This window comes from Otolemur garnettii, unplaced genomic scaffold, assembly GCF_000181295.1.
Source record: "Otolemur garnettii isolate 467f Iridium unplaced genomic scaffold, OtoGar3 scaffold00025, whole genome shotgun sequence".
Taxonomy (NCBI): domain Eukaryota; kingdom Metazoa; phylum Chordata; class Mammalia; order Primates; family Galagidae; genus Otolemur; species Otolemur garnettii.
Window position 1 is genome coordinate 8,038,209 of NW_003852420.1, and position 24,771 is coordinate 8,062,979.

A 24,771-nucleotide genomic window follows, 5' to 3' on the forward strand; every position below is an offset into this window, starting at 1 on the left:
TATTTCAGGATGAAAAACTTTGAAACCAACGACTTAGCATTTTCTCCTAAGAAAAATTTTGGAGACAACAGTGGACTTGCTGCCTATGTAGCTAAAGCAATAGACCCATCGATCAGCTGGGAAGACATCAAATGGCTGAGAAGACTGACTTCCCTGCCCATTGTCGCAAAGGGAATTTTGAGAGGTTTGTTTATTTCTTTACTTGAATCCCTACTGATTTTATGAACTTCAGTGGTTACGTTAATGATGTTCTAAGGGTAAATAAACTAATCAGGAATAATTAGCATGGAAATTGAAAGAGATATTCTAATTCTCAATACCAACATTTCATGTTAGTGAGTAAGTATCTCCTTGCTTTTAGGCAATATTGTGAAACAGAGCTGAACTTTCATGCAGTGGAAAGTTATCCTTTTCAAAGTATTGTAATGCCGCTGCTTTATTTCATAGCTCTTACTGGATCAGGGATCTTGGCAAGATCTTACAGAACCACCATGAGTTCATGTCTTTACCTGAAAGCCACAACAGTTGCTGCTAGACCAAAGAGAAGCCCCAAGGATGCTACTATGACATCCAGACCTGGTTTAAGAGCTTTTTCTCTTTACCTTGTGCTCCTTCCAAGGACCAATGGCTGGCACTAATTTTTGAGTGTGGTCAAACCCACACCACCTCTCTGTAGAGAATGGCTGACTAGGATAGTAAAATCCTCAATTATCCAGCCACTGGTAATAAGAAACTCGACTGTTTCCCCAGTATCCACGTGCATGCAAATCCCACAGGACAGGAACCCATGACTGTAATAACTTTGGAGTGTGAATGTGTTTACCCACAAAAATGTTTTCTTGCCTTTCAAAAGAATTTTTTTAAGTATGGTTATTTAGATAACTGCCAAAAACATTTTTAAACTGAAGTGTTGAGTGTGTGACTCTGGGATGAGCGTTTATTAATTTATTTCTGGGTCTAATAACAACTTTGAATCAAATTTTTTTCATAGGTTTTGATTGAACATGTGTGAGTCACATGGCCTCTATATAGTTCTAGGCATGCTGCCCGCTTTGACGATTTCATCTGATGTATGAAAGAGTGAGCTCATAAAGGTGAAAGAATGGGCCCAGTACCACTTTTAGGAACTGAAGATATGTTTAAATCTAGAGCTATCTTATTCTGTGATTTGTTTTGAATTTAAGTTTTTAGTTGACACACTACGTATAATAATTGTACACATTTAGGGGACACATAGTGATGTTTTGATTACACAGAAAGCATAGTGATCAGATGAGAGTAATTAGCATGTCCATCATCTCAAACATTATTTTACGCTTTAAAGAAAATATTGTTATGCTGTTTTTCGATCATTGTCCTAGTTCAAAATCTCTGTGCATCATGACTTCAGCGCTTGTATCTTGGTTTGCAGACACCTTTAATCAATAGTGTCACTTACCTTCCTTGTACCCAAGCTGTCATCTATGACTGCTAGGATTCCTTCTTGTGGCCACATGCAACTGAAAATACTGAGGAAAAGTAACCTGTAGGCTCTGTGCCATTCATTCATCCACCCATTCTCTTATTCACTCACTCAGTCATTCCACAAACATTCATCATACTGTGTGCTAAAATCATTGTGAAAAATAAAATAATTTGAAATTCTTGGCCAAAAGGAGCGTCTGTTCTTGTTGAAGACTGACATGTAAATAAGCATCTTTGGTGCAAAACAAAGTTAAAGGTGCTGAGATAGAAATCTGTGTAAAAATATTGTAAAAAGGATATGTTCAACTATAGGAGTGGGTTAGGATGATCGTGGTGGCTCACACTTGTAATCCTAGCATTGTGGGAGGCCCAGGAATGAGGATCACTTGAGGGCAGGAGTTTAAATTCAGCCTGAGCAAGAGAAAGACTCCATCTCTATCTGAAAATAGAAAAATTAACTGGGTGTGGTGGTATCATCTGTAGTCTCAGCTACTTGGGAGGCTGAGGCAGGAGGATGGCTTGAGCCTGTGAGTTCTAGGCTGTGGTGAGCTGTGAAGACAGCACTATGCTATATGCACTCGCCTAAGGCAGAGTGCTTCTCTGTGTTAGACCAAATAAAAAAAAAAAAGGCAGGCAGGAGGTTAAGAAAAACTTTTTTTTTCATTTCAGAATAAAAGATGAAGGTGGCAGAATTCAGGAAGGACATTTAGAAATTGTTGCCCAGGAAAGATTTGATTGTAGGCTGACCTAGAGTCAGGGAAGGAAGAGAGGACTGAGAATTAAAAAATTTAATTTGACTGATCAAATTAAAACATTAAGAGAGTTAATGATAGAGATGGTGCAGGTGTACCTGCTTGAAGACACTGAGGAAGGAGAACGTTATAGTCTAGTCCCATGATTGTCTCTGTTAAAGGGAACAGATATAAAAAGAAAGCTATTTTAGTTTTTAAACAACTTTTCAGTTTCGTATTTCCAATTCTGATCCGTGTCTGCAGCTTCATCCTCTAGGATATGACGCAAATTGACTGACCTTGTGTACGTCATCAAGTTTGTGCTTCTAGAACTTCATTCTGTGATCACCCTGCCCAGGACCACCACCACCATAACCTCCCCTCTTTTCTTTGCATCCAGATGGAACACAGGCTTGTTTCTTTACGTTTTCTGACTTTATGTTCACTGACTAAAATTCTCAGTGAAAACTATGTAAGTTCCATAGAAAGGCAAAAAGAAAGAGGGGACATTTGGCATTTGAAAGGAAATAACTTATTTACACATGTGCAGTTTACATTGTCTAGTTTTCTGTAACTATTTGTTTCATTTATTTAACAAACAGGAATCATCTCTATGACAACAATTGCATCAAGTAACACATATGCTCAATCTGGATACGGGGGCAGGAGTGACAGGGCCAGTTCGGGGAAGTACGGTTGTCATGGGTCTTCACGCACAAGTGCTGGGTCCTGACTGGGAGTCATCATGCTCTTTATTTTTCACCAGAAAAGAGCAGACTATGTTTGTAGGAACACGAAAACCTGAGCACCTAGAAAGAGCTCAACAAAACACTCCGTCCTTGCCACCATATTAGAATTGCATTTAATGGCTGCAAATTGGAACGCAAGATGTAATCTACTTCTGTGGTTGAGCTACCCTGGGAGGACATCTGGCACAAGCTGCAAACTTGTACTTGATACAGAATTTGGCTTTTCCAGAACTCACCTCACAAACAAATCAGTTTTATGAGCAAAGGCATAATGCCCTTCAGAGTTTCTTTTTTTCTTTTAATTATCTTTTTTCTTTAATTAGGATGTCTCCCTTCCACTGTGGCTTTCTGGTTCTGAGAAATTGTTCTCTAATTATCTGTTTTTCATACACAGGCATAGAGATTTTAGTATCAGGGATACTGTAGGTTCAGTTTCAGACTTCCTTAATAAAGCAAATCACACACATTTTTTGGTTTCCTGGTACATATGCAAGTGGTGTTGGCACTATACTGTACTCTGTGAAGTGTGCATTATGTCAAAAAAAAATGTACATGCCTTAATTATAAAATGTTTATTATTTTTATTATTATTTTCTATTTTTTGTAGTTTTTAGCTGGGGTTGGGTTTGAACCCGCTGCCTCCGGCATATGGGGCCAACACCCTACTCCTTTGAGCCACAGGTGCTGCCCATTATTTTTTAAATGTTAACAGTCATCTTGGGCTTCAGTGAGTCCTCGTCTTTTGGTGGTGGGGAGTCCTGCCTCCATATTGATGGCCACTGACTCGTCAGATGGTTCCTGAAGGTTGGGGTGACTGGGGAAGTTTCTTAAAATAAGACACCCATGAAGCTTGTGGCATCTATTGACTTTTCTCAAAATTGGCCCTTGTTTTGTAGCTAACTTCATGTATTAGATACTTCGCTGCTGTTTCAACAATGTTCACAGCATCTTCATCAGGAGTAGAATTTCTCTCAAAAAACCCCTTTCTTTGTTCACCATAAAAAGCAACTCTTAAAATCTTATCCCAAGATTGCAGCAATTCCACCACATCTCCAGGCTCCACTCCTGATTCTGGTTTTCTTGTTATTCTCGCCATGTCTGTAGTGCTTCCTCCACTGAAGTCTGGAGCCCTGTATACCACCCAGGAGGGTGTGAGGGCTGGAATGGACTTCTTCCAAATGCCTCTTCATGTTGACATTGATCTCCTCCCATGAATTACAAGGGTCCTTAATGGCATCTAGAATGGAAATCCTTTATAGAAAGTTTTTGATTTACTTTGCCCAGATCCATCAGAGGGATCACTATTTATGGCAGCTATAGCCTTACAACATGTATTTCTTAAATAATAAGATGTGAAATTCAAAATTATTTTTGATCCATGGGCTATAGAATAGAGGTATTCATAGCATGAAAGCCATATTACCCTCCTTGGATATCCCCATCAGAGCTCTGGGTGACTATGTGCATTGTCAATGAGTGGTGATATTTTTTCATTAGATCATAGCTGTGTACATTACTGCATCTATGGGGTACAATGTGCTCATTTTATATATGATTTGGAATGTTCACATCAAACTGGTTAACGTAACATTCACCTCACTTATTTTATTGTTGTGTTTAGTATTAATATTTTGAAAGCAATATTGGGCTGTGCATGGTGGCTCACACCTGTGATCCTAGCACTCTTGGAGTCCAAGGCAGGGGGATTGCTTGAGTTTAGAAGCTCAAGACCAACTTAAATAAGAGTGAGACCCCTGTTTCTACTAAAAAATGAAGAAAAAACAGAAAACTAGCCAAGTGTGGTGCCACATGCCTGTAGACCTAGCCTTGGGAGGCCAAGGCAAAGTGATCACTTGAACCCAAGAGTTTGGGATTGCTGTGAGCTATGATAATGCCATGGTAGTCCAGCCGCAGCAACAGAGTGAAACTCTGTCAAAAAAAACAAAACAAAACAAAAAGCAATCTTTTTTCCCTGAATCACATGTCTCAACAGTAGACTGTCGGCTTAGTGTATTCAGTAGACCATACTGTAAACAGATGTGCTGTCATCCAGGCTTTGTTATGATATTTATAGAACATAGGTAGAGTTGATTTAGGATAATTCTTAAGGGCCCTGGGATTTTTGGAAGGGTAAATGAGGATTGCTTCCCTGTAAAATCATGAACAGTATTAGCTCTTAACAAGAGTGAATTCAGCTTGTCTTTTGAAGCTTTGAATCCCAACACTGACTTCTCCTCTCTGGCTATGAAAGTTCTAGAGAACATTTTCTTCCAATACAAAGCTGTGTAGGTAGCTACATTGCAAATGTATTGCTTAGAGCAGCCACCTGCAGCAGGGGTCTTAACTAGACCTTCTGGATAACCTGATGCACTTTCTGCATTAGCAATTCCTGCTTCACCTTTCCTGTTCTGTTTTGGAGATTAAATGGCTTCTTTCCTTAAACCTCATGAACCAACCCCTACTAGCTTTAACCTTTTACTCTGCAGCTTCCTCGCCTCTCTCAGCCTTTGTAGAATTGAAGAGAGTCAGGGCCTTGCTCTGGGTTAAGCTTTGGCTTGAGGGAATGTTGTGGCTGGTCTAATCTTCTATGCAGACCGCCACCAATACAACTTTTCTCTACATCAACCATAAGGGTGTTTTGCTTTCTTATCATCCATGTGTTTACTGGAATAGTACTTTTAACTTTCTTTAAGAAGTTTTCCTTTGCATTCAGCACTTGGCTATTTGTCACAGGAGGCCCAGCTTTCAGCCTGTCTGGGCTTTTGATGTGCCTTCCTCACCAAGCTTAATCCCGTCTAGCTTTTGATTAAAAATGAGAGATGTGTGACTCTTCCTTGCACTTGGACAAGAGGCTGTTGTGGGGTCATTAACTGGCTTACTTTCAATATTGTTTCATCTCAGGGACTAGGAAGGTCTGAGCAAGTCAGCAGAATGGTGAGAACACACACATCTATCAATTAATTTCACTATCTTATATGGGCTTGGTTTGTGGCACCCCAAAACTATTACAGTAGTAACATCAAAGATCACTGACCACAGATAACTTTTATGAATATAATAATAATGAAAAAGTTTTCAGAAGTGGGAGAATTACCAAGACGTGACACAGAGATAGGAAATGAGCACATCTGTTAGAAAAATGGCACCAATGGACTAGGACAGACTTGCTTGATCCAGGGTGGCCACCGGCCTTCAATATGTAGCGATTGCAGTGCCTTTGAAGAGTTGTAAAGTAAAGTACAAACGAGGTATACCTGACCACGTTTGTTCAACATACTCTCGTAGAAAACTCACTCATTGGTTGGGTTCAAACCTGCTGCTGTGTGTCTAGGATTTAGTCACTAAACTGTAAGTCAGAACAGAGCCTTAGGCCAAAATCTCCAAGGACTTGAGGATAAGTCCTGGGTCCTTACATTTTGCCTTGGTATTTTAAATTTAATATGGAAATAACATATTAATAAGACAGCAAATAGTACTATTACCTGTTGACTACTGTGTTTCTCAAACAATCAACGTATTTATGGTAAATTAACAAATATGGAATACCACACTCCCAAATTGCTAAGGAATAATGGAAGCATTAAGGATTCATGAACATTTTGCTAAGTCAGAACATTTTGGCGTTAGTTCTCATTAACACAGAATTGCTTTTCTCCCTGGGTTGAAATAAAATAGAACATCCCTGTGGACAAGATTTCATAAGCAGCTAATGAAACGGACTTATATCTATTCACAAATTGTTCTTGTTGTGTTGCTTTTCTGGAAACTCATGACCCTATCCCGTGAGTAAAACCTTCGGTCATGCTGTGATGTCCCCTGATCTTCCCAGCACTGGGTGGAGAACTCAGAAAACCACTGGAACTGAGGGAAGATAACGAACTGCCACTTAGGTAGCAGTTACTTCAGATGGAAGGATCTTTATAATGGTAACCCTGACTAGGATGAAGCATTGTTGTTATAAATGGAACTCAAGCAGATTTGCCACAATCATACTGTAGATGAATCTTCCTCCACCTACTCCTCATCTTCATTTATATTCCCGGCACTGCCAGAGGAAACTAATATAAAGAGTTGATATTTATCTGAGTGCTAGACATGTGTCGGGCACTTTCTAAACACTCGTTCAACTCATTTAGTTCACAAAGCAATCTTTTGTCTATTACTATCCTCATTTTAGGGTTTAGGACAATGATGAAGAGAGAGGTTAAGGAACTTGCCATGCCTGCAGCAAGCAAATAGCAGATTTGGGATTTAAGTCTGGGTGGTCCTGTTGTGCCCAAGGGTTCCACAAAGACCACACTGCCAAATAAGCCAAATTTACAGCAGAGTCCCTTTATTGAAGAGCCGGCTGGCAACTGCCTCATTGTCCCAATATGGAGTTTCTGACGGGGTCAGCTTTTTAAGGCTTAGTCTGCATCCTGGTTGGCACGCAGGCTATCCAGGTGCATTTAGGTAGGGTAGCAAGTAAGCATTGTACAGAAGCAGGATTTTGCAGTTACTTATACGTTATACATCTTTGTTTTAATATTTTCCCCCCATACATCTTAGTTTCAGCACCTTCCCCACCTGGTATTTTTTAAGTCAGTCTGGGGACAGTTGGTAACTCCTGGTCTGTTTCCTAGATAGTAAGCCAAGCAAGAAATTGGGAATGAACTAGAAGCAAGAAATCAATTAGTACTTTCTCATTTATCTTGGGAGTGAACTAGACTTACTTCGTTTCATTTGAAAGCTTGTAGTCCAGGAATTTGCCAAGGGTTAACTGGTATTTTTCCATTATAGCCTAGGCCTGACACCTTTCTGTCTTAGCCTAGGCCCAGAAGGCCTACCAATCTGATGACTTGCCCTAAACAGTTAATCACCTCTCAATACGCTGTAGGTCTGTTTACTGATAATATTTAATATCTCAAAATGCAGATTGTAGCCACGTGGCAGCAGATTTCTGAATATAAATTGGAAGACTTCACAAATTTTCAGTTATAGGGCTCAAAATATCATAGTCTACATTTTTTGTTTTTGGTTTTTAAAATTTTTATTTATTTTGTATATTTTACATTTGACTTGGAGTTTAGTATCATGCACACAACTAGATAACCAGAGAAAACCACAGCTATTTGGGGTATAATTTTATATTGCTTAATAACGTTATTTATGGTTACATCTGGATTAAAAAATACCATAATACATCTCTTTATTAGAATAGGTAAGGCCATGTTTAAAGCTGAGCTGTACAACATGTATAAGTTAATGAAAATTAAAGAAAGGCAAAATCACAGTTGCTGAGTCATCCTGCTGCATTTCAATTACTCAGTGGCTACACAGGGCTAGTGGCCACTGTGTGGAACTGCATGCATATACAACATTTTGTCATCCCTGAAAGTTCTATTGGACGGGAGTGCATTACCAGATCTTCAGAGAGCCGTTTTCCAAATATGTTTGAGAAAGAAATGGTAGGGTCTTGGGCTTCTGGTTCAGATTGATGGGCTGAATCCATCCCAAGAGTACACTAAAATTAAAGCTCAAAAATTCCTTCTCTCTCTGAGTTCCGTGTGATAAAAGGCAGGAAAATTCAAACGTGTGTGTGTGTGTGTATTAATGACAGCAAAGCAAAGAGAGATGAGGGGCATGGCCAGAGAAGTGTCAAGAAACTTATGAAAGGAATAATCATATAAGAGTAGGTTGATAGAGGAAAATGCAAAGAAAACTGTCCCTTGAGATGGGCTCTTAGAGAACTGTAGCAGAGGAGGCAGGAGCAGATTACGTAACTGAGCACTGAGAGGATCTAGGGGTGTAGTCTGAAGAGGGGGAGACGTGAAAGCAAAGAGATTGATGGAAATCTGTTTGGGAACCTTTCTTGCAAGACAGCAGTCCTGCTCACCTCGCCACTTCTCCAGCAGTGGGCAACTTGGGCAGCTCAGCATTCACTGCTCAGAGGAATGAGTGCAAGGCTGGGATGGCAGGTAGGTGGTGGCATTGCCCGGATGACATTATGCTGTCCTTGTTCTGACACCCGAGTACCTCACATCCAATTGCCTCTTAGTTGACATTTCCTGCCTCTTCCCACATGAAACTCAGAGAGGGAATTTCCACACCAGGCACTGACTTGGCAGGAATGAAGCTGATTTACAAAACAGCCCAGGAATCCTATTGCAACTTCTAAATTTCTTCCTTAAATGCAAATGGAAAATTGAGCACCACAAGTCATATCAGAAACACCAAAACTTAGAAGACTAAGAAACATCTATAGAAAAGCTGATCTCAAAGGAAAGACATTAAAAAAAAAAAAAAGAAAAACTTAAAAAAAAATCCAAATGATAGACTTAACGAAGTTGAAAATAGATGTAAATAAGAAAAGCTTGGCATGAGAAGAAAATTGGAATATGAAAAAGAGCTCCTATTCCTAATGATTAACACTGGGAAAATGTGAGTTCTGATTTTTTTTTTTATTTTTACATATTCATTTATTTATTTTTATTTATTTATTTTGAGACAACCTCTCCCTCTGTCACCCTCAGGAGAGTGCCAGGGTGCCATCATAGCTCACAGCAACCTCAAACTCTTCCTTTAGCCTCCCAAGTAGCTGGGACTACAGGCGGCCACCACAGTGCCCCGATACTTGTAGAGACTGGGTCTCTGTCTTGCTCAGGCTGGTCTCGAACTCCTGAGCTCAGGCAATCCACCATCAGAGGACAAAGAAGAGCTCTCAAAAACTGAAAACATGGTTTCTTAAATGGAAAAAGAAATGACTGGATGGCTGTACAATAAAGTCAATGACATTTTCCAAAATGTAAAGCGACATCAATAAGACCAATGGAAAGGAGACACAATTATGTGGTTTTCTCTGGTTGTCTAGTGTGTGCGCGATACCAAACTCCAAGTCAAATGTAAAATATGAAAAAATAAATTAAAATAAGTGAATAAGAAAGATGAAGACCCCTTTAAAATGTCTTATATCCCTCTGAGAGGGCTTTCAGACAGCAAAAAAAAGCAAGGGGCAGGGAAAAATGATTAAGGTCTAACAAGTTATGAAACCTGGGATGTAAGATGTTAGGACCAGAAAACGAATCGTAACTTACATTCTATATGAAATTTCAGAAAAATAATGTCTCTAAAGAGAGAAAGCAAACATAAAGCAGTTTGCTTACGAAGGCATAAGAATCACACTGGTGTCCATCCTCACATCAGCAACGAACACCGGCAGACGAGGGAGTATCTTTAAGGTCCCGAGGAGGAAAATGTTTTTTCCAACTAGAGTGTTATACCCAATCTAATTGTCATTCAAACACAAGAGGAGCTATTCAAGTTTACCTCTTTGGGATCCTTTTCTAGGAAATTAAAAAGGAATGTACTAGAAACAGATGTGAACAGAAACCCAATGAGGGCATACACCAGACTGCAAAGTTCAGACTCAGAGAGAACAGGAGCCAGGATGGAGGGAGCCCGTGACAGGTTTGAGAGTACGAGAGAAGAAAGAGCAGGAAGGGAGGAGGCTTTAGGGAATGTCCCTCCCCGGGAGGAAAATAGGGTGACTTGAATAGTGTAGATAGGTTAGAATAAGGCAGAGACGTTTGAAAAACTTGAGGATATTCAGAAATCTCACAATAAACGGAAAATACAGAAAAGGAAGGTAAATAGAAATACAGGAAAAGAAAACGGGGCTATAAAACACGAAAGAACATTGTAAAATATTAGGCAATTAATAGGGTAGGAAAAAGTCATCTTTCCTTCTAGAAGCTCGAGTCTTCTCCCCACAAGGGGCCCAGAAGTTACCAATGAGATTGCACAAGATGTAATGTATGGTTGGATTAAAACAGACGACCAACAACAGTCTCACGGGAATGTCAGCTCTCCTATTTAATATAAAATACATATAGATTGGCAGTTGGATATGGAATATATAACAAAATCTGTAACAAAACTCCAGCCTACAAATGAAGAGCTGTAATGCAAAGGAGTCGGTAAACACTGGCAACTCAGACAACAGATGGTCTTTCAAGTTATTTCGTTGCATTTTAGAGTTTGCTGTAGCTTTCTGTAAAGGTGGATTGGCAAATAATACTGCTGGTAATAATATAAAATGGTGCCTTCGTCAGTTGAGGCCGCCATAACAAAGCTCCACAGGCTGGGTGGCTTGCAACAGAAATCTGCCTTCTCACAGTTCTCCAGGCTGGAAGTCTGGGCTCAGGGGCCTGGATGGTCAGTTTCTGGTGAGCGCTCTCCTCTTGGGGTACAGAATGTGCGCTTTCTGTGTGCTCAAGGGATCTTTTCTCTGTGCAAAGAGAGAGAGAGGGAGAGAGAGAGAACGTACTCTTTGTGGTAACTTTTCTTATAAGGGTCTGAACGCTATCTCATCCTCATGCATTTATCAATTCCAATTACTTCCCAAAGACCCCCCTTTCCAAATACCATCATGTGGGAGGTTAGTGCTTTGACACTGGAATTTTGGAAGGATGCCAAATATTCATTTCATAACACAGAGGCTTAACATTTTCATATACCAATAATTTTAGGAGAAAAAACGTTATTTTTTATCATCATTTGGAAACAAAAGTGGGAATATTTAAAAACTAGTATTCCAGGAAACATAGTTTAGAAAATCGTGTATGAACATAAACTTTTAAAAACGGTCAGAATTGCAGATTCTCTTCTGTATCTTCCTATTCTGAAAGATCTCTTTCTTAATCTCTATGGATGAATTTCTAGACATTTGCAATGTCCTCCATCCATCTATTTAGGTTGACTATAACCTTAACCAGCTGGCTGTACTTTTGAGCGGTAAACTTGACAATCAGTGTTGTTTTCATGATTAGCACTGTTAGCAAATGGCCTTTTACTGGGACAATGCTGAAAATAGCAATACAGAATTTAAAATAATTTTTAACATGTTGAAACTTAATTTAGAGAACACTAATCTATTTAAAAACTGAACTTTTGGATAATCAAAAAGCATGGATTGGAAATTAGCATAGAATTTTACCTTTTTTGATGTATTTTAATGGGAAGAGCAAATTTAATTATAGAACAATGTCACTTAAAATAGCTGCTGAAATTATAACTCTTGACATTAAAGAATGTTTTTGAAATAGATTTGTTCGTTGCCTGTTACACTTAAAGTGCTTGATGTTTATGTATTTTTTATGCCATCTGTATTGCAGAGTAATGATTCTGCTGAGAACTTGGTATGATCATATGAATTGAAACAAATTTTTAGCAACATAAAGATACATTTTTAAACTGTATGTCAATATACTATATATTGATAATGTTATCTCACAAATTGTTCCAAGTGCTAACTTTTATTTCAAATAAGCTGTTACTACCACTAATATTCTATCCCTAACCCTTGGGTGTATTTTTATGTTAGGAGTACTGAGCAGAGCTTATGTGTCTGCGTGTGGGGTCAGCCTCGTGGGGTCAGCCTCATCGGGACTGGGATGCTGAGGTTCTGAACTCACGTGTTCTGTAAAGATGCCGTTCCCATAAGCTGTTTGTCTTTCTATTTTGCTCTTTGCAGGTGATGATGCCAGGGAGGCAGTTAAACATGGTTTGGATGGGATCTTGGTGTCCAACCACGGGGCTCGACAACTGGATGGGGTGCCAGCCACTGTGAGTTTTGGCGAATGCTGGGATTTCACCCTAGAGTTCCCTTTGCCATCGTGGTTCTGACCATCTCTATGTCTGCCTTGCCTGTGTGCATAGTTTTGAGTGATCACTCAATGTGAAATATATGTGAAAGTATGACATCTTGAGTTTGGAATTTGATGGGACACGGCGACCTAAATTAACTGCTACATTCATGTTTAGTAAGCCCAATGCATTTGTTTGTAAACATATAAAAGTCTCTGTAAAATAATAAGGTGCTTGTGGGCAGAGATTATTCTTGTATTCATAGGTGTAGCAATAGGCACAGTGCAAAAGATTATGGATGTACAGAAGAAAAGATTATGGCTTCAGAGTCCAAAGAAAATGGGCTAACAGAGTTGCAGGGCTTACCAAAGGCTTTAGTGGAGTTTGAGATGATGGGTGCATTGTGACAAGAAGACAGGCGGAGGGACAGTTTGGAATTTCCTGTGGACGTGAGGGTTGCAGAGTGGCAGAGAGAGGGTGGGGGAATGAATAAGGAGTCCCATGGCCCAGGGAGGGGGCAAGGGGCTGCAAAGAGGCTCCCCTGTTTGAACTGTGAACACATTGGAACGCCCTGGGGATCTTCAGAGACCCCTGCCGTTCAGGATACACTCCAGATCAACTCGTCCGGATCCTGGCAGAGGTGGATGTGGTCCGTGCCCAGTCCCCAGTATCATGTATAGCTGTCCAGGAGGTTCCAAGGTGCATCTGAGGCTTTTTTATATTGCATACACTGTGCTAGGCAAAGCAGAGCCCAGAATCTAGATGTAAAAGGGACTACAACTGGCCTAGTGCTGGGGCCCAGTTAGAACTGTGATGGAGAGCAGTTAGGCCCCCAAAGGCCCAAAGTAAGGAAATCAGCAGAGGACCTGGGGCAGATTTTAAGATCAATAATTGGAGGGCCAGAAATGGATCAAAACCCATGGTATCAGACATAGCCTGATGTAGACTTCATGGGTACATGATCCAGATGGGGGCCAGGAGCACAGGTGTGGTGTTAAAATTGGTTCCCGTGTGTGTTCTCCCTGTGAAGATGAGGCCCAGGTTCTTGCCCAGAGGCAGCGATGCTGCAGCTCCCCTTCCACCTCTGCTCTTTTCCCAGGGGAACCCCTGTTTTTAAGAGTTGTGAGTGAAAATGTGGAACAGGAAAGAGTGAGAGGTGCTTAGGGAATGCCAAGTAATCAATTTGGTTTACAGTTACATGTTGGGAGTGAGGGGGATCTTGGGAAATGCATCTGCCTGGATAGATAAGGGAGGAGATTCTTGAATACTGAGAGTTGCTGAGTAGGCAACAGAAAAAATTGGATTTGGCGTAACAAGACATAGCGGGGGCCTTCACGATTACTATAATTTAGTCATCAGGGAAACAGAGACGGGGGATCTGCACTGCCAAGGGACGGAGGAACTGATCTCCACTCTGAACCTTGGTTTCCTCATCTTTTAAAGTCTAAATATCAATTTGATGATTTCTTAGGTGCCTTTCAATTGTAATATTTATAATTTGATTTACATAAGCAAAATAAACTAGCTTCTAGCAAAATAGAACTGAACTGGATCATCGTGTTAATATACATTTCCCCACTTTCATTAGAACTGTTCAGTCATAGCTATTACATGAATGGCTGTAACTGGGATCACCAGTTGAATTTATCTGAGCAACTGGACGAAGAGTAGAACCAATAATTTAGCCCAGTAGTTTTGGATTATTTTATTTATTTAACTGACTAGCAGGTTGAATTAGCTACATTCATACGCCAGCTCTGTGGGTCTTAATTGTGAAGCAGACTATGGCAGGGGACACTGGGTGTGCAATATTGTATTTGCGGTTTTTCCTGAAGCTCTCCTGGTGGGAACCAACCAAGCCTTTGTACCCTGCAGAATTATATAGTCAAGAATTTAAAATCGTGAAACTGTCACAATTGTCAGCCCTTTCCAACTCAGCATTACTCCCAGTGACATGTCTTTTTAGGTGACATTAAATGTTGCCTGCAGGTAAATCGAGGTGGAAAGTGAGGCCTCCTCTGAGCAGGGTGGGGAAGTTAGTCGGAGCTCCAGGCTTTTTCTCAGATTTATGCCCCACTTGTGTAGGAAGACACAGACCTAGTGTGCAGGCTAAATTAAGTTTGTTTTCTAAAAATAAAATATAAATCGACTGAAATCAAATCTAACTAAATTTTAAGGGAAAAACATCTAAATGGTGTGGTTTATTTCCCTCTGGCTGAGGGGATATGGAAACATCTAAAAGGGCTTTTTGAGTTGTGGTCTCTGAGACTGTTTTTACAACAACGACAACCCTCCCCTTTGCGTGCTGCATGCGTGGGAGGAGATACGAGCTTGAATTTTACCTCCTGCTTTAGAGGTAAAGAGCCTCGAATGGTGAGGGGCTCAGGATGGTGAGAGAAATGTGAGAACGGATTTGGTTTATGGTGAAGGGTGTCTCTGCCTCAGCATGTGGGTTTTGCAGTGGATGGCAAAGGCTTGAAAGAGCCCGTGGTATGAAGCTTTTCAGCCAATGCACAGAAGGACTAGCTGTCTAGTGGGTTCTGTGACATCATAGGTCAGAGCCTCAGAGGGCGTGTGATGTCACGGGAGGGACACTGAAAGGGGAATCTTGGATTCCAGCCTTTGTCTTGCCTTTCTCAAGGGGTAAGAGCTGGGTGAACAAGTCAAACTTCTAATCTTGAGCCTTCTCAAAATGTTGTGTTGCTTTCAGAAAAAAAAAAGTGAAATGTATGATTTCTCCATTTCTATAAATCGCAGAATTCCATTGTGTGGGGGAATCCTTACCACTGAGAGTCTTAGAATAGGAATTTAATCTGACTTCAGTTCATCTTAATACACAGTTTCTGAAAACAGCTGCCAGACCTCTACTCTACCTGAAAGGAATGGAAAAATAAGGACATGTTAAAGTCCTTGTCTTTGGTGATAATGTGACCCAGATTGGCCTTGAGTTAATTAGAGAATAATGGGATAGAATCAAATTGAATTCTAAAATCCATAACACTAAATATTCTAAACTGAGATCTAAAGACAGTCTCTGCAGTGTTTGAATTGTAGGAGTAATTTTTTTTTTTTTTTTTTAAGTTTCACATTTTCATTTGGATGCTAAGTGAAGCCAAACTTCCTCACGCTTAAAAACGGGATGTTCTTTTTAGGGAAAATTCCCAACTGCAAAACCATAGACCAAAGCATCTGGGTCAGTCCTTGTTTCTCAGGTTGAGTCCTTGGGCGTGTTGTGTGAACTCCTAAGAGATTTTACTTGTCTTCTTAAAAAGGGTTCGATGCAATTCTGACTTTAAGAAACACTTAATGTATCAGTTGTCTATTGCTGTGTAACAAGCCCCTATGAAACTTACTGGCTGACAAGTCCTAGGCATTTATTCATTTTGCAGTTTGGGTTGGTGGTCTGGGATGAGCTCTCTGGAAGCTTTTCCCATCTTGGCCGGGCTCACCTACAGGTGGTCCAGGGCTACATACCCTGGGACAGCCTGGAGCTGGATCAGCTCAGCAGAACGGTTCTGCCCTATCTCCTGTCTTCCAGCATGTAGGTGGCTGCTTCTCCTGAGGTGACACATTTCCTAGAGAGTGAGGGAAGCACGCAAAGCCTCTTGAGATCTAGGCTTACAATGGGCACACTGTCACTTCTCTCCCCGTTTATTGGTGAAAGGAAGGCACAGACCAATTCAGCTTCACGGAGTGGGGAACAGACCCCTCCTCCCTTAAACAACACACCCCTCCCCCAGGTCACGACAAGGAAATGAAGATGGAACGGGAAATCATTGCAGCCATTTTTGCATTTGCAAATATATGAGCAGGTGATTTTTCTAAGTGTCCGTAATAGAAACCGCCCAGGGCTGCCTGGTGAAGTGTGACGGGGTGGGGTGGGAGAGAGAATCTGGGGAGCATGTATGCTGTGGGGTGGACTCTGTTTCCTTCATTATTAACTAGATGGCTCTGTTTTTAATCTGCATTTGTTTAGGTTTAATTGCTTTAATCTACACAAAGGTTTGCATACTTAACATGTCAGAAATAATGGGTGCTATGGGAAGGCGGAAAGGTGAGAATTCCCTGTGATTGGGGTGGGGTTGGGTGGGGCAGTGGGGCAGAGAGCATCCAGGGAGACTGTGGCTTGAACAGGAAGGAGAAAGAGGATTCTTTTTGAGGGTCAGATCACTGTGGGACTCTCTGCACATCCCTTAACCTGCCTGGCATTGGTGCCTTGACTAGGCCAGGTCCTCAGTAAAGTGTTTTGACAAATCAGTGAATACAGATAGAGTTTCTAAGGAAGGAGACACAGTTTATAAGGGTCTTACCATATTTTCCGGGAGACTAATTCCAGGGGAGTTAAGCCCACGATGAACTGTCTAAAGAAGGCTAAAGGAAGTAACAACTGAAAAGAATGATCTCGCAGATTAGTAGCAAAATAAAAAGAAGGAAACAGAAACAGACCCTGAACTGTCTGTCTATTATGTTTATTTGTCTAATCTTCTTCAATCAGAATTATTTTGCATAATATATGCCTAGTATCACCTCAGCTACTGGAGGAACAAAAGGAGATGAGAGAAATGCTCAGCAGTGGATAAAACAATCTTATCCATTGAGACATGAAACGCCCATGTGGGCTCTGTTTTTTAACTCAGGATTCACATTTTAAGTATCCTTATTAGTTTACTTTTAGGCCAGGTTAGGAATTGGAAGTAACCTAAACAGACTTGATTTGCCTGACTTTGAAAACGTGTATTGAACCCAAGCTAGCTAATATTTTTCTTTGGTTCTGGTTTCAAATGGGGAAATATGGTTAATTATAGCTTGCATCATACCTTGGAAATTGTAGCATTTATATGTTGATGTAACTCTCCTGAATGTAAAAGGGGGACTATGTGTAGGTAAGGGGATGTATGTAAATGGATCCAGAGCATGTTTGGCAAGGCAGAAAAGCCAAAAGGAAAAGGGGAAAATCACGTTACCTGCCAAACCTTCAGGGGCACCTGCCAAGTGCTGCCTTCACTTCCTCTAAATCTGTACTCGTGTTTGCTCTTCAGCCTTTTACATAAAACTCTCTTTAAGTTGAGCCTGTAAAATTTTAGAGGAGAAGTGGGAAAGCCTTTAAGAGATCTCAGTGTAATTATTTCTGGAAAATGTGTACTTCAGCGTATGGTGGCTTCTTCATCATACAGTTTTAAATAAGAACTGGACTTAATTTTGTATTTTAACATTTTGGGACGAATGTGGATAATTTCTACGGATTTTGGCCTTTAGGTTATGTTAGGAATTGTTTCTGTTCTCAAATGCAAAGATCTACATCATAGGAGCCAATTGTGTCACCTCCTGGTACATGATGCTATTAAACAAATGATCCCACATTCAGGGATTTAAATCAACAATCATTGACTCCCATGAAAGTTTGTGTCAACTAGTTGTTGGGTGACCTAGGCTTGATACTATCTGGGTGGCTGTTCTCCAATTTTTAGGTCCAGCTGGGTTTGGCTGTGATAGATCTGTTTCTTAAATATTTACCCTAGGGCCTAGGCTGGAGGGGAAACATTACTTGGGGATGCTCTTCTCTTCCCATGGCAATGGTAAGGTGCAAAAGAGAGAGCAGGAGTGTAGGAGGTTGCTTAAGGCCTGTGCTGGGAAATGACATTCTGCCGTCTCTGCTCACCTGTTGTTGGCCTACGTGGGTGGCATGGCCAAGGTCAAAATCAAGGAATGGGCAAATATACTCTGTTCCTTTTTAAGAGAGAAACTGTGAAGTTACCTTGGAAAGGGAATGGGGTTTGAGATGTGTAAAAGTCCAGAAATAATAATGCAATCCACCAGATCAACCTCCATGAAGATCTCGATTCTCTAGTGTTAATCCGAGCCCACCACTGATTGTCAATGAAGACAAAAGTTTTCAAGGTGCATATGGTCCACCCTGTTGGTGGGACTGCAAAGTTAGTACAACCTCTATGGAAAACAGTATAGAGATTCTTTAAAGAATTAAAAGTAGATCTACCATTTGTCCAGTAATCCCACTACTGGGTATCTACCCAAAGGGAAAAAAAAAAGTCATTTTATCAAGAAGACACTGGCACTGAAATGTTTATTGCAGCACAATTCACAATTGCAAAGATGTAGAATCAAGCCTAGTGCCCATCAATTCATGAGTGAGTTAACAAAATGTAGTGCATGTATACCATGGAGGACTATTCAGGCATTAAAAAGAATGAATTAAAGCCTTTGAAGTTTTTGGCTGGGGCTGGGTTTGAACCCACCACCTCCTGTCTATAGGGCTGGTGCCCTACTCCTTTGAGCTATAAGCATTGCCCAAATTAAAACCTTTTGCCACAATTTAGATGGAACTAGAGACCATTATCCTAAGTATCATAAAATGGGAAAAACAAATACCACATGTACATACTATTAAACTGGAACTAACTGATGAGCACACATGTATACAGAGGAACTTAGTGAAAATCAAGCAGGAGGAAAAGGAGGGGGAAACACCTATCTAATAGGTACAGTGAACACTATTTGGCTGATGGGCACACTTATTGCTGTGAATCGAGGCATTTCAATAGTGATCTATGTAACCAAATACATGTGTACCTCCTTAACACTTTGTAATAAAAAATAACAAAATAAAAGTAAGAAAAATATTTTCACAGAGAGTTCTGTAATGTAGGGCTAGATGCAAAGTATATTGGATAAAGAAATCAGAGTTGAGGTTTTTTTTTTTTGAGACGGAGCCTCAAGCTATCCCCCTGGGTAGAGTGCCATGGCACCACGCTCACAGCAACCTCCAACTCCTGGGCTCAAGTGAGTCTCCTGCCTCAGCCTCCCAAGTAGCTGGGACTACAGGCGCCCGCCACAACGCCTGGCCATTTTTTTGTTGCAGCCATCATTGTTGTTTGGCAGGCCCGGGCTGGGGATTCGAACCCGCCACCTTAGGTATATGTGGCTGGCGCCTTAGCCGCTTGAGCCACAGGTGCCGAGCCAGAGTTGAAGTTTTATAGCTCTGCCTGTATTTTGTATACACCACTGTTGCACTGTTATTTGAGTATGAATTTGAACAACTGATTTGTAATGAGCAATGTTAAGGTAATTTATATCAATACAATATGTTATTTACCTTTATGCATTTTATAAGATAGAAAAGGTTGAGTGTTTTAAAATTATCTTTCTAATTTTTTTGATTACAATCTTTGAATTTGAATGTCGGGAATGGGAAAAGAATCTTTGGATTTTGAAAGAAACATAAGCCTCTTAATTCAAAATTTAGTTGTGTTTTTAGTTGCTAGCCTTTGTACCTCTTTTCTTTCAGAAGGAAATAACTTTATTGCAGACCCCAAACCTATCAGTTTCTTTAACTCTAAGCCTTAGTTGGAAGCATTGGTGGTTTGGGGAGGTGGAGTTTAGTACATGGTAACAATTCAATGCCAATCATGTCACGTTATTGCCCTCTTCTCTCCCCAGATTGATGCTCTGCCAGAAATTGTGGAGGCCGTGGAAGGGAAGGTAGAAGTCTTTCTGGATGGAGGTGTGCGGAAAGGCACTGATGTGCTGAAAGCTCTGGCCCTGGGTGCCAGGGCCGTGTTTGTGGGGAGACCAATCATATGGGGCTTGGCTTTCCAGGTAATTGGACAAAGAGATGAATATATAAAACAGGGTGACTGGACAATGAAACAAATGAATGAAACAAGTCACACTGATGTACCCAAGAGTTCTTTATCTTTTGCTTGGTTAGGGGGAGAAAGGTGTCCATGATGTCCTTGAGCTACTGAAGGAAGAATTCCGGTTGGCCATGGCTCTGAGTGGTAAGGCTTGCCGTTCTCATTTACAACTTTCTTTTCCTTCTGTGGCTGGTAAGGCAGGCTCCTTGGTGGAAAGAAGTGAATTGGCAGGGGAAGAGAGTGGAATCATGTTGGGCGTATTACACTTGAAGTTGACTTTGTATTTACAGCTCCAGCACAGAGCTGTCTTTGAACTGAGAAATTCTACAGCATGCATCTATAGCAGTCACTAAGCCTCTAACTTTGACAGCCTTATTAGGAATATTCTGGGGAGGAGGAGTACTTAAGGGTGGATACTATTTCATATTCATTCTCATCTCATGACACATGAACACATAAATCTAACTGGCTAGTCAACACCCCCACTGGAATGTCTCAGGTGTGTCTCATGCTCCACCTGTTCGCACCTAAGGAGCTAACGTTCTCCATTACACCTGTTCCATCTGCAGACTCTCCAATCTCCATTCCTGTGAACCCCATAATTTCAGTTGCTCAGGTCAAACATCTTGAGTCATTCTTGATTTTTCCTTTGCTTTCACACCCTCACATCCACAGGGGCTCTGTCTTCAAAATCCAATCTGAATCTGGCCTCACTGGAGCCGTCATTATCTCTCTCCCTGTGTATATTGTGGGTCTGCCCACATGTTCTCGCCTGCCTCTCCTCTCCCAGGTCTACTCTGATCATGGCAGCCAGAATGAGCCTCCTAAACACGCATTCAGACCACGGTACTCTTTGTGATCAGTGTCCTCCCATGGCTCTTGGTTTACACAGAGTCAAAGCCAATGTCTTGGCAGTAGTTTTCAAGGCCACCTGTGGTTTGAGTCCACTTATCTTTCTGATCACAACTTCCCTTCTGCCACCCTTCCTCACTTCTCCCTCCCTGAGGTCAGTTGTCTGTGTCAGACACATTTCTACCTTGGAGCTTTTGCATCTCCATGTCCCTCTGCCTGGATGCTCTTCACCAAGCTTCCTAGCTATGTGAGCAACTTCCTCACGTCCTTCGTGTACGTTCTCCAAGTGTCTCACACTGATTACTCTGTTTGCAGTAGCAATCCTTCCTCTATCCATCTGTTCAACATCTAGTTTTCTTTTTCTATTTCATTTTGTTCTTTGCCCATGGCACCGCTCATCTTCTATATAGCGTCTATCACAGAAATTGCCTTTTAAATTACATGCATTATGCATTATCTAAAATGTAAGATGCATGAGGCAGAGGTCTTTGCTGCCTTCACTGTAGTATTTTCAGTGCCTAGAGCAGTGCCTGGCACACTAGTAATAAATATTTGTTGAAAGAATGAATAGAGAGCACATGGTAAATAAGCTATGCCGTTACTACTAGTGACTGTTTTGAGTTGGGCTCAGAATGTAGCCCTGGCTGCAAAGAATGGTCTTGAGCTAATTATCAACTACCCCATTTGGGGGTAGTCCACACTTTTCTACAGTCCATATGATCCAGATTGCCGCATAGACAGAACTCCCCAGATAAATAGTCCACTTACCATTGTGTTGAGTCTCTGCGGACAGAGCCTCAGTGAGAAGAATGCCATTCTGTGAATCCTCACTATGCATTTCAATTTGCTACAGACATATCCTAAAAGAGAGCTTTCAGCCACTGACTCTCTATTAAACGTGGCAGAAAGAATATACTCTTTGTGTTAATAAAAATATGTGCCAGTCATCTTGTGTTAAGGGCTGTTTAGGTAATAAAAATGGTCTCATGCCACATAAGATTTGGCAAGCCTACCTTGAATCATAAACCTTACATTTGTCAAATTTTACATTCCTTGGGAAAACGATTACCTGCCTGATTATTATTGCATTCATTTCATATTAAATGTATGCATTATTTTTTCAGGGTGCCAGAATGTGAAAGTCATCGACAAGACATTGGTGAGGAAAAATCCTTTGGCCGTTTCCAAGATCTGACAGTGCACAATATTTTCCCATCTGTATTATTTTTTTCCCCAGCATGTATGACTTGACAAAGAGACAGTGTGCAGAGGGTGACCACAGCCTGCAACTCCCCCCTTCAATACAAAGGGTGTCGTTCTTCTCCAACAAAATAGCGATCCCTTTGAGTTCATTGCTTTTGACTTTTCAATGGGTGTCCTAGGAACCTTTTAGAAAGAAATGGACTTGCATCCTGGAAATATATTAACTGTTAAAAAGAAAACATTGAAAATGTGTTTAGACAACGTCATCCCCTGGCAGGCTAAAGTGCTGGAAAACAAAAGATATCCTTTGGTAAAACTGGAGGTAGGGAATGAGGTTAAAAAGTAATGATCCCCCTGTGTGTTAACCTGCATTGTGTTTAGACTCTTTCAAGCAGTGGCTCTGAGATTGTAAACTCGGGTTCGAAGTGTCCAAAGTCCCTGATTCAAACACAGAGAAGGTAGCAGCGGATGGAACTGGAGTGTGCTGGTGCTGATCCGTGATGCTTTGAACACAGCTTTCCAATCACATCTCCAATGTCTCACTGTATCTGAATGGTTTATGATATATATTACTTTTTGATTAGAAAGAAATAAACCATTTATTTAAAAGAGTCTATCTGGTTTGTTTGTTTGTTTTATTTATTTAATAACAGAGTCTCACTTGTCACCCTGGGTAATGTGCTGGGGCATCCTAGCTCACAGCGGCCTCAAACTCCTGGGCTTGAGCAATCCTCTTGCCTCAACCTCCCAAGTAGGTGGAACTATAGGTGGCCACCACAATGCCTGGCTGGGTTTTCTATTTTTAGTAGAGACAAGGTCTTGCTCTTGCAAGGTCTTGCTTAGGCTGGTTTTGAACTTCTGAGCTCAAGCAGTCCACCTGCCTCTGCCTCCCAGAGTGCTAGGCTTACGGCGTAAGCCACTGCACCCAGCTCCAATCATAAAACATTTTAATGTCTGAATGCTAATTATCACCTCACTCTCCTTATGTGGACTCCATTAATTCTCTGATACCTTCTTGTTCCTTTTCTTTGTTCTTCTGTTTCATCCCGGCTCGTAGTCACATGTGGGGGCATAACGTGTGAGGTGTGTGAGGACTATGGGAAATGAAAACGCACCCCCCACCTCGTTCAGACAACAGGACACAAACGTTGTCCTTCTTTCCATGGTTTTCCTCTTAAGCAGTCATGATGCATTTTATTTGCAATTTCATGTCATACTTTTGTGGGCATGGGGACATCCTCAGGGCAGGAGTGCATCCTCAGGGGTGCCTGGTGCATTACCCTGTGATTTGCCGCAACTCTTCCTGTCCCAGGGCCCAGAACTCTGCCAGGAATGGAAAGCAGATGTTGTTGAGCAGGTGGTGGAGTCAGCAGCCAAGGGCACATTAGGGGACATGAGCAGGTGGTGAACAGGGCAAGGTGTGATGCTGGGCTCCAAGCCTCCTGCACAGGTTCCCTTGTCAAACGGAGCTTCACTTACAAAACGCAGACTCAGTGATTAAATTATTAAGGATTTTAAGCCAACAACCACAGAGCCTCATAACCCAAGCCCATTTCTGAGCAGGGAGCCCTGCGGACTGCCCTGTGACTTTCAGATTTATTCCCAAACCAAACGTTGAACAAATTGGAGGTGAATTTGGTAGCCAGAGTAATTCTGCAGTGGACTTCTCAGCATCTCTCTGATTGTTCAAGCACTGCGAGGTCCTGAATGAAACAATTCAGAGATTAATCACCTTAAAGTGTGGTATTCATTTTATGGTTTATTGTTTTATTGTTTATTATTATTGTTATTAGAGACAGAATCTAACTCTGTTGCTCAGGTTAGAGAGTTGTGGCTGCAGCCTAACTCACAGCAACCTCAAAGTCTTAGGTTCAAGCAATCTTCTTGCCTCAGCCTCCTTGATAGCTGGGACTACAGGTGCCTGCCACAGCTAATTTTTCTGTTTCTGTTAGAGGCAGGGTCTCCCTCTTGCTCAGGCTGGTTTTGAACTCATAAGTTCAAGGAATGCTCCCCCCTCAGCCTCCCAGAGTGGTAGGATTACAGACATGTGCCACCATGCTTGGCTTTTATGATTTCAACATTCTCAGATCTCTCCCTCTCTTTCTTTCCCTCTCCTTCTAAACAGTACGACATTACTAAGTACTAACATGGAACATAAGTAACAAAACATAAACGAACATAAGTTTTCTTTTGGAGATTATATCTAAATATGATAAAGAAAAGTCACTTAATTTGATGAAAAAGAATAGTTATCCCTTAACTTTTTCTTCAAATGCAAAGAGAAAGTATTATTATTATATCACGTGATCATTTTATGATTTTTCAATTAATATTAAACAATGACTTGGTATATAATAGGCACCTCTTTGGTTCCCCCAGCTGATTCAGAAATGCCTTTGATGTTGGCACACCTTGTCCCTTTTGGCTGCATTCATAATTTTCCAGAAGATAAAATTCCATAAGTGGTGTTTTTATGTAAGTTTAATGCGAGTTACA

At 41.0% G+C, this 24,771-nt stretch overlaps 1 protein-coding gene across 1 annotated transcript in view; it reads left to right on the plus strand.

Moving 5' to 3' along the window:
• The window catches only part of HAO1 (hydroxyacid oxidase 1), a 56,039-nt gene extending 33,150 nt beyond the window's left edge, over positions 1-22,889 (plus strand). The window contains exons 4-8 of the mRNA XM_003788018.3: positions 9-184; positions 12,456-12,547; positions 20,024-20,182; positions 20,295-20,364; positions 22,197-22,889. Of these exons, the coding sequence (XP_003788066.1) occupies positions 9-184; positions 12,456-12,547; positions 20,024-20,182; positions 20,295-20,364; positions 22,197-22,267 (568 nt within the window). The 3' untranslated portion in view covers positions 22,268-22,889. The remainder of the gene's footprint in view (positions 1-8; positions 185-12,455; positions 12,548-20,023; positions 20,183-20,294; positions 20,365-22,196) is intronic.
• Positions 22,890-24,771: the final 1,882 nt, after the last annotated feature.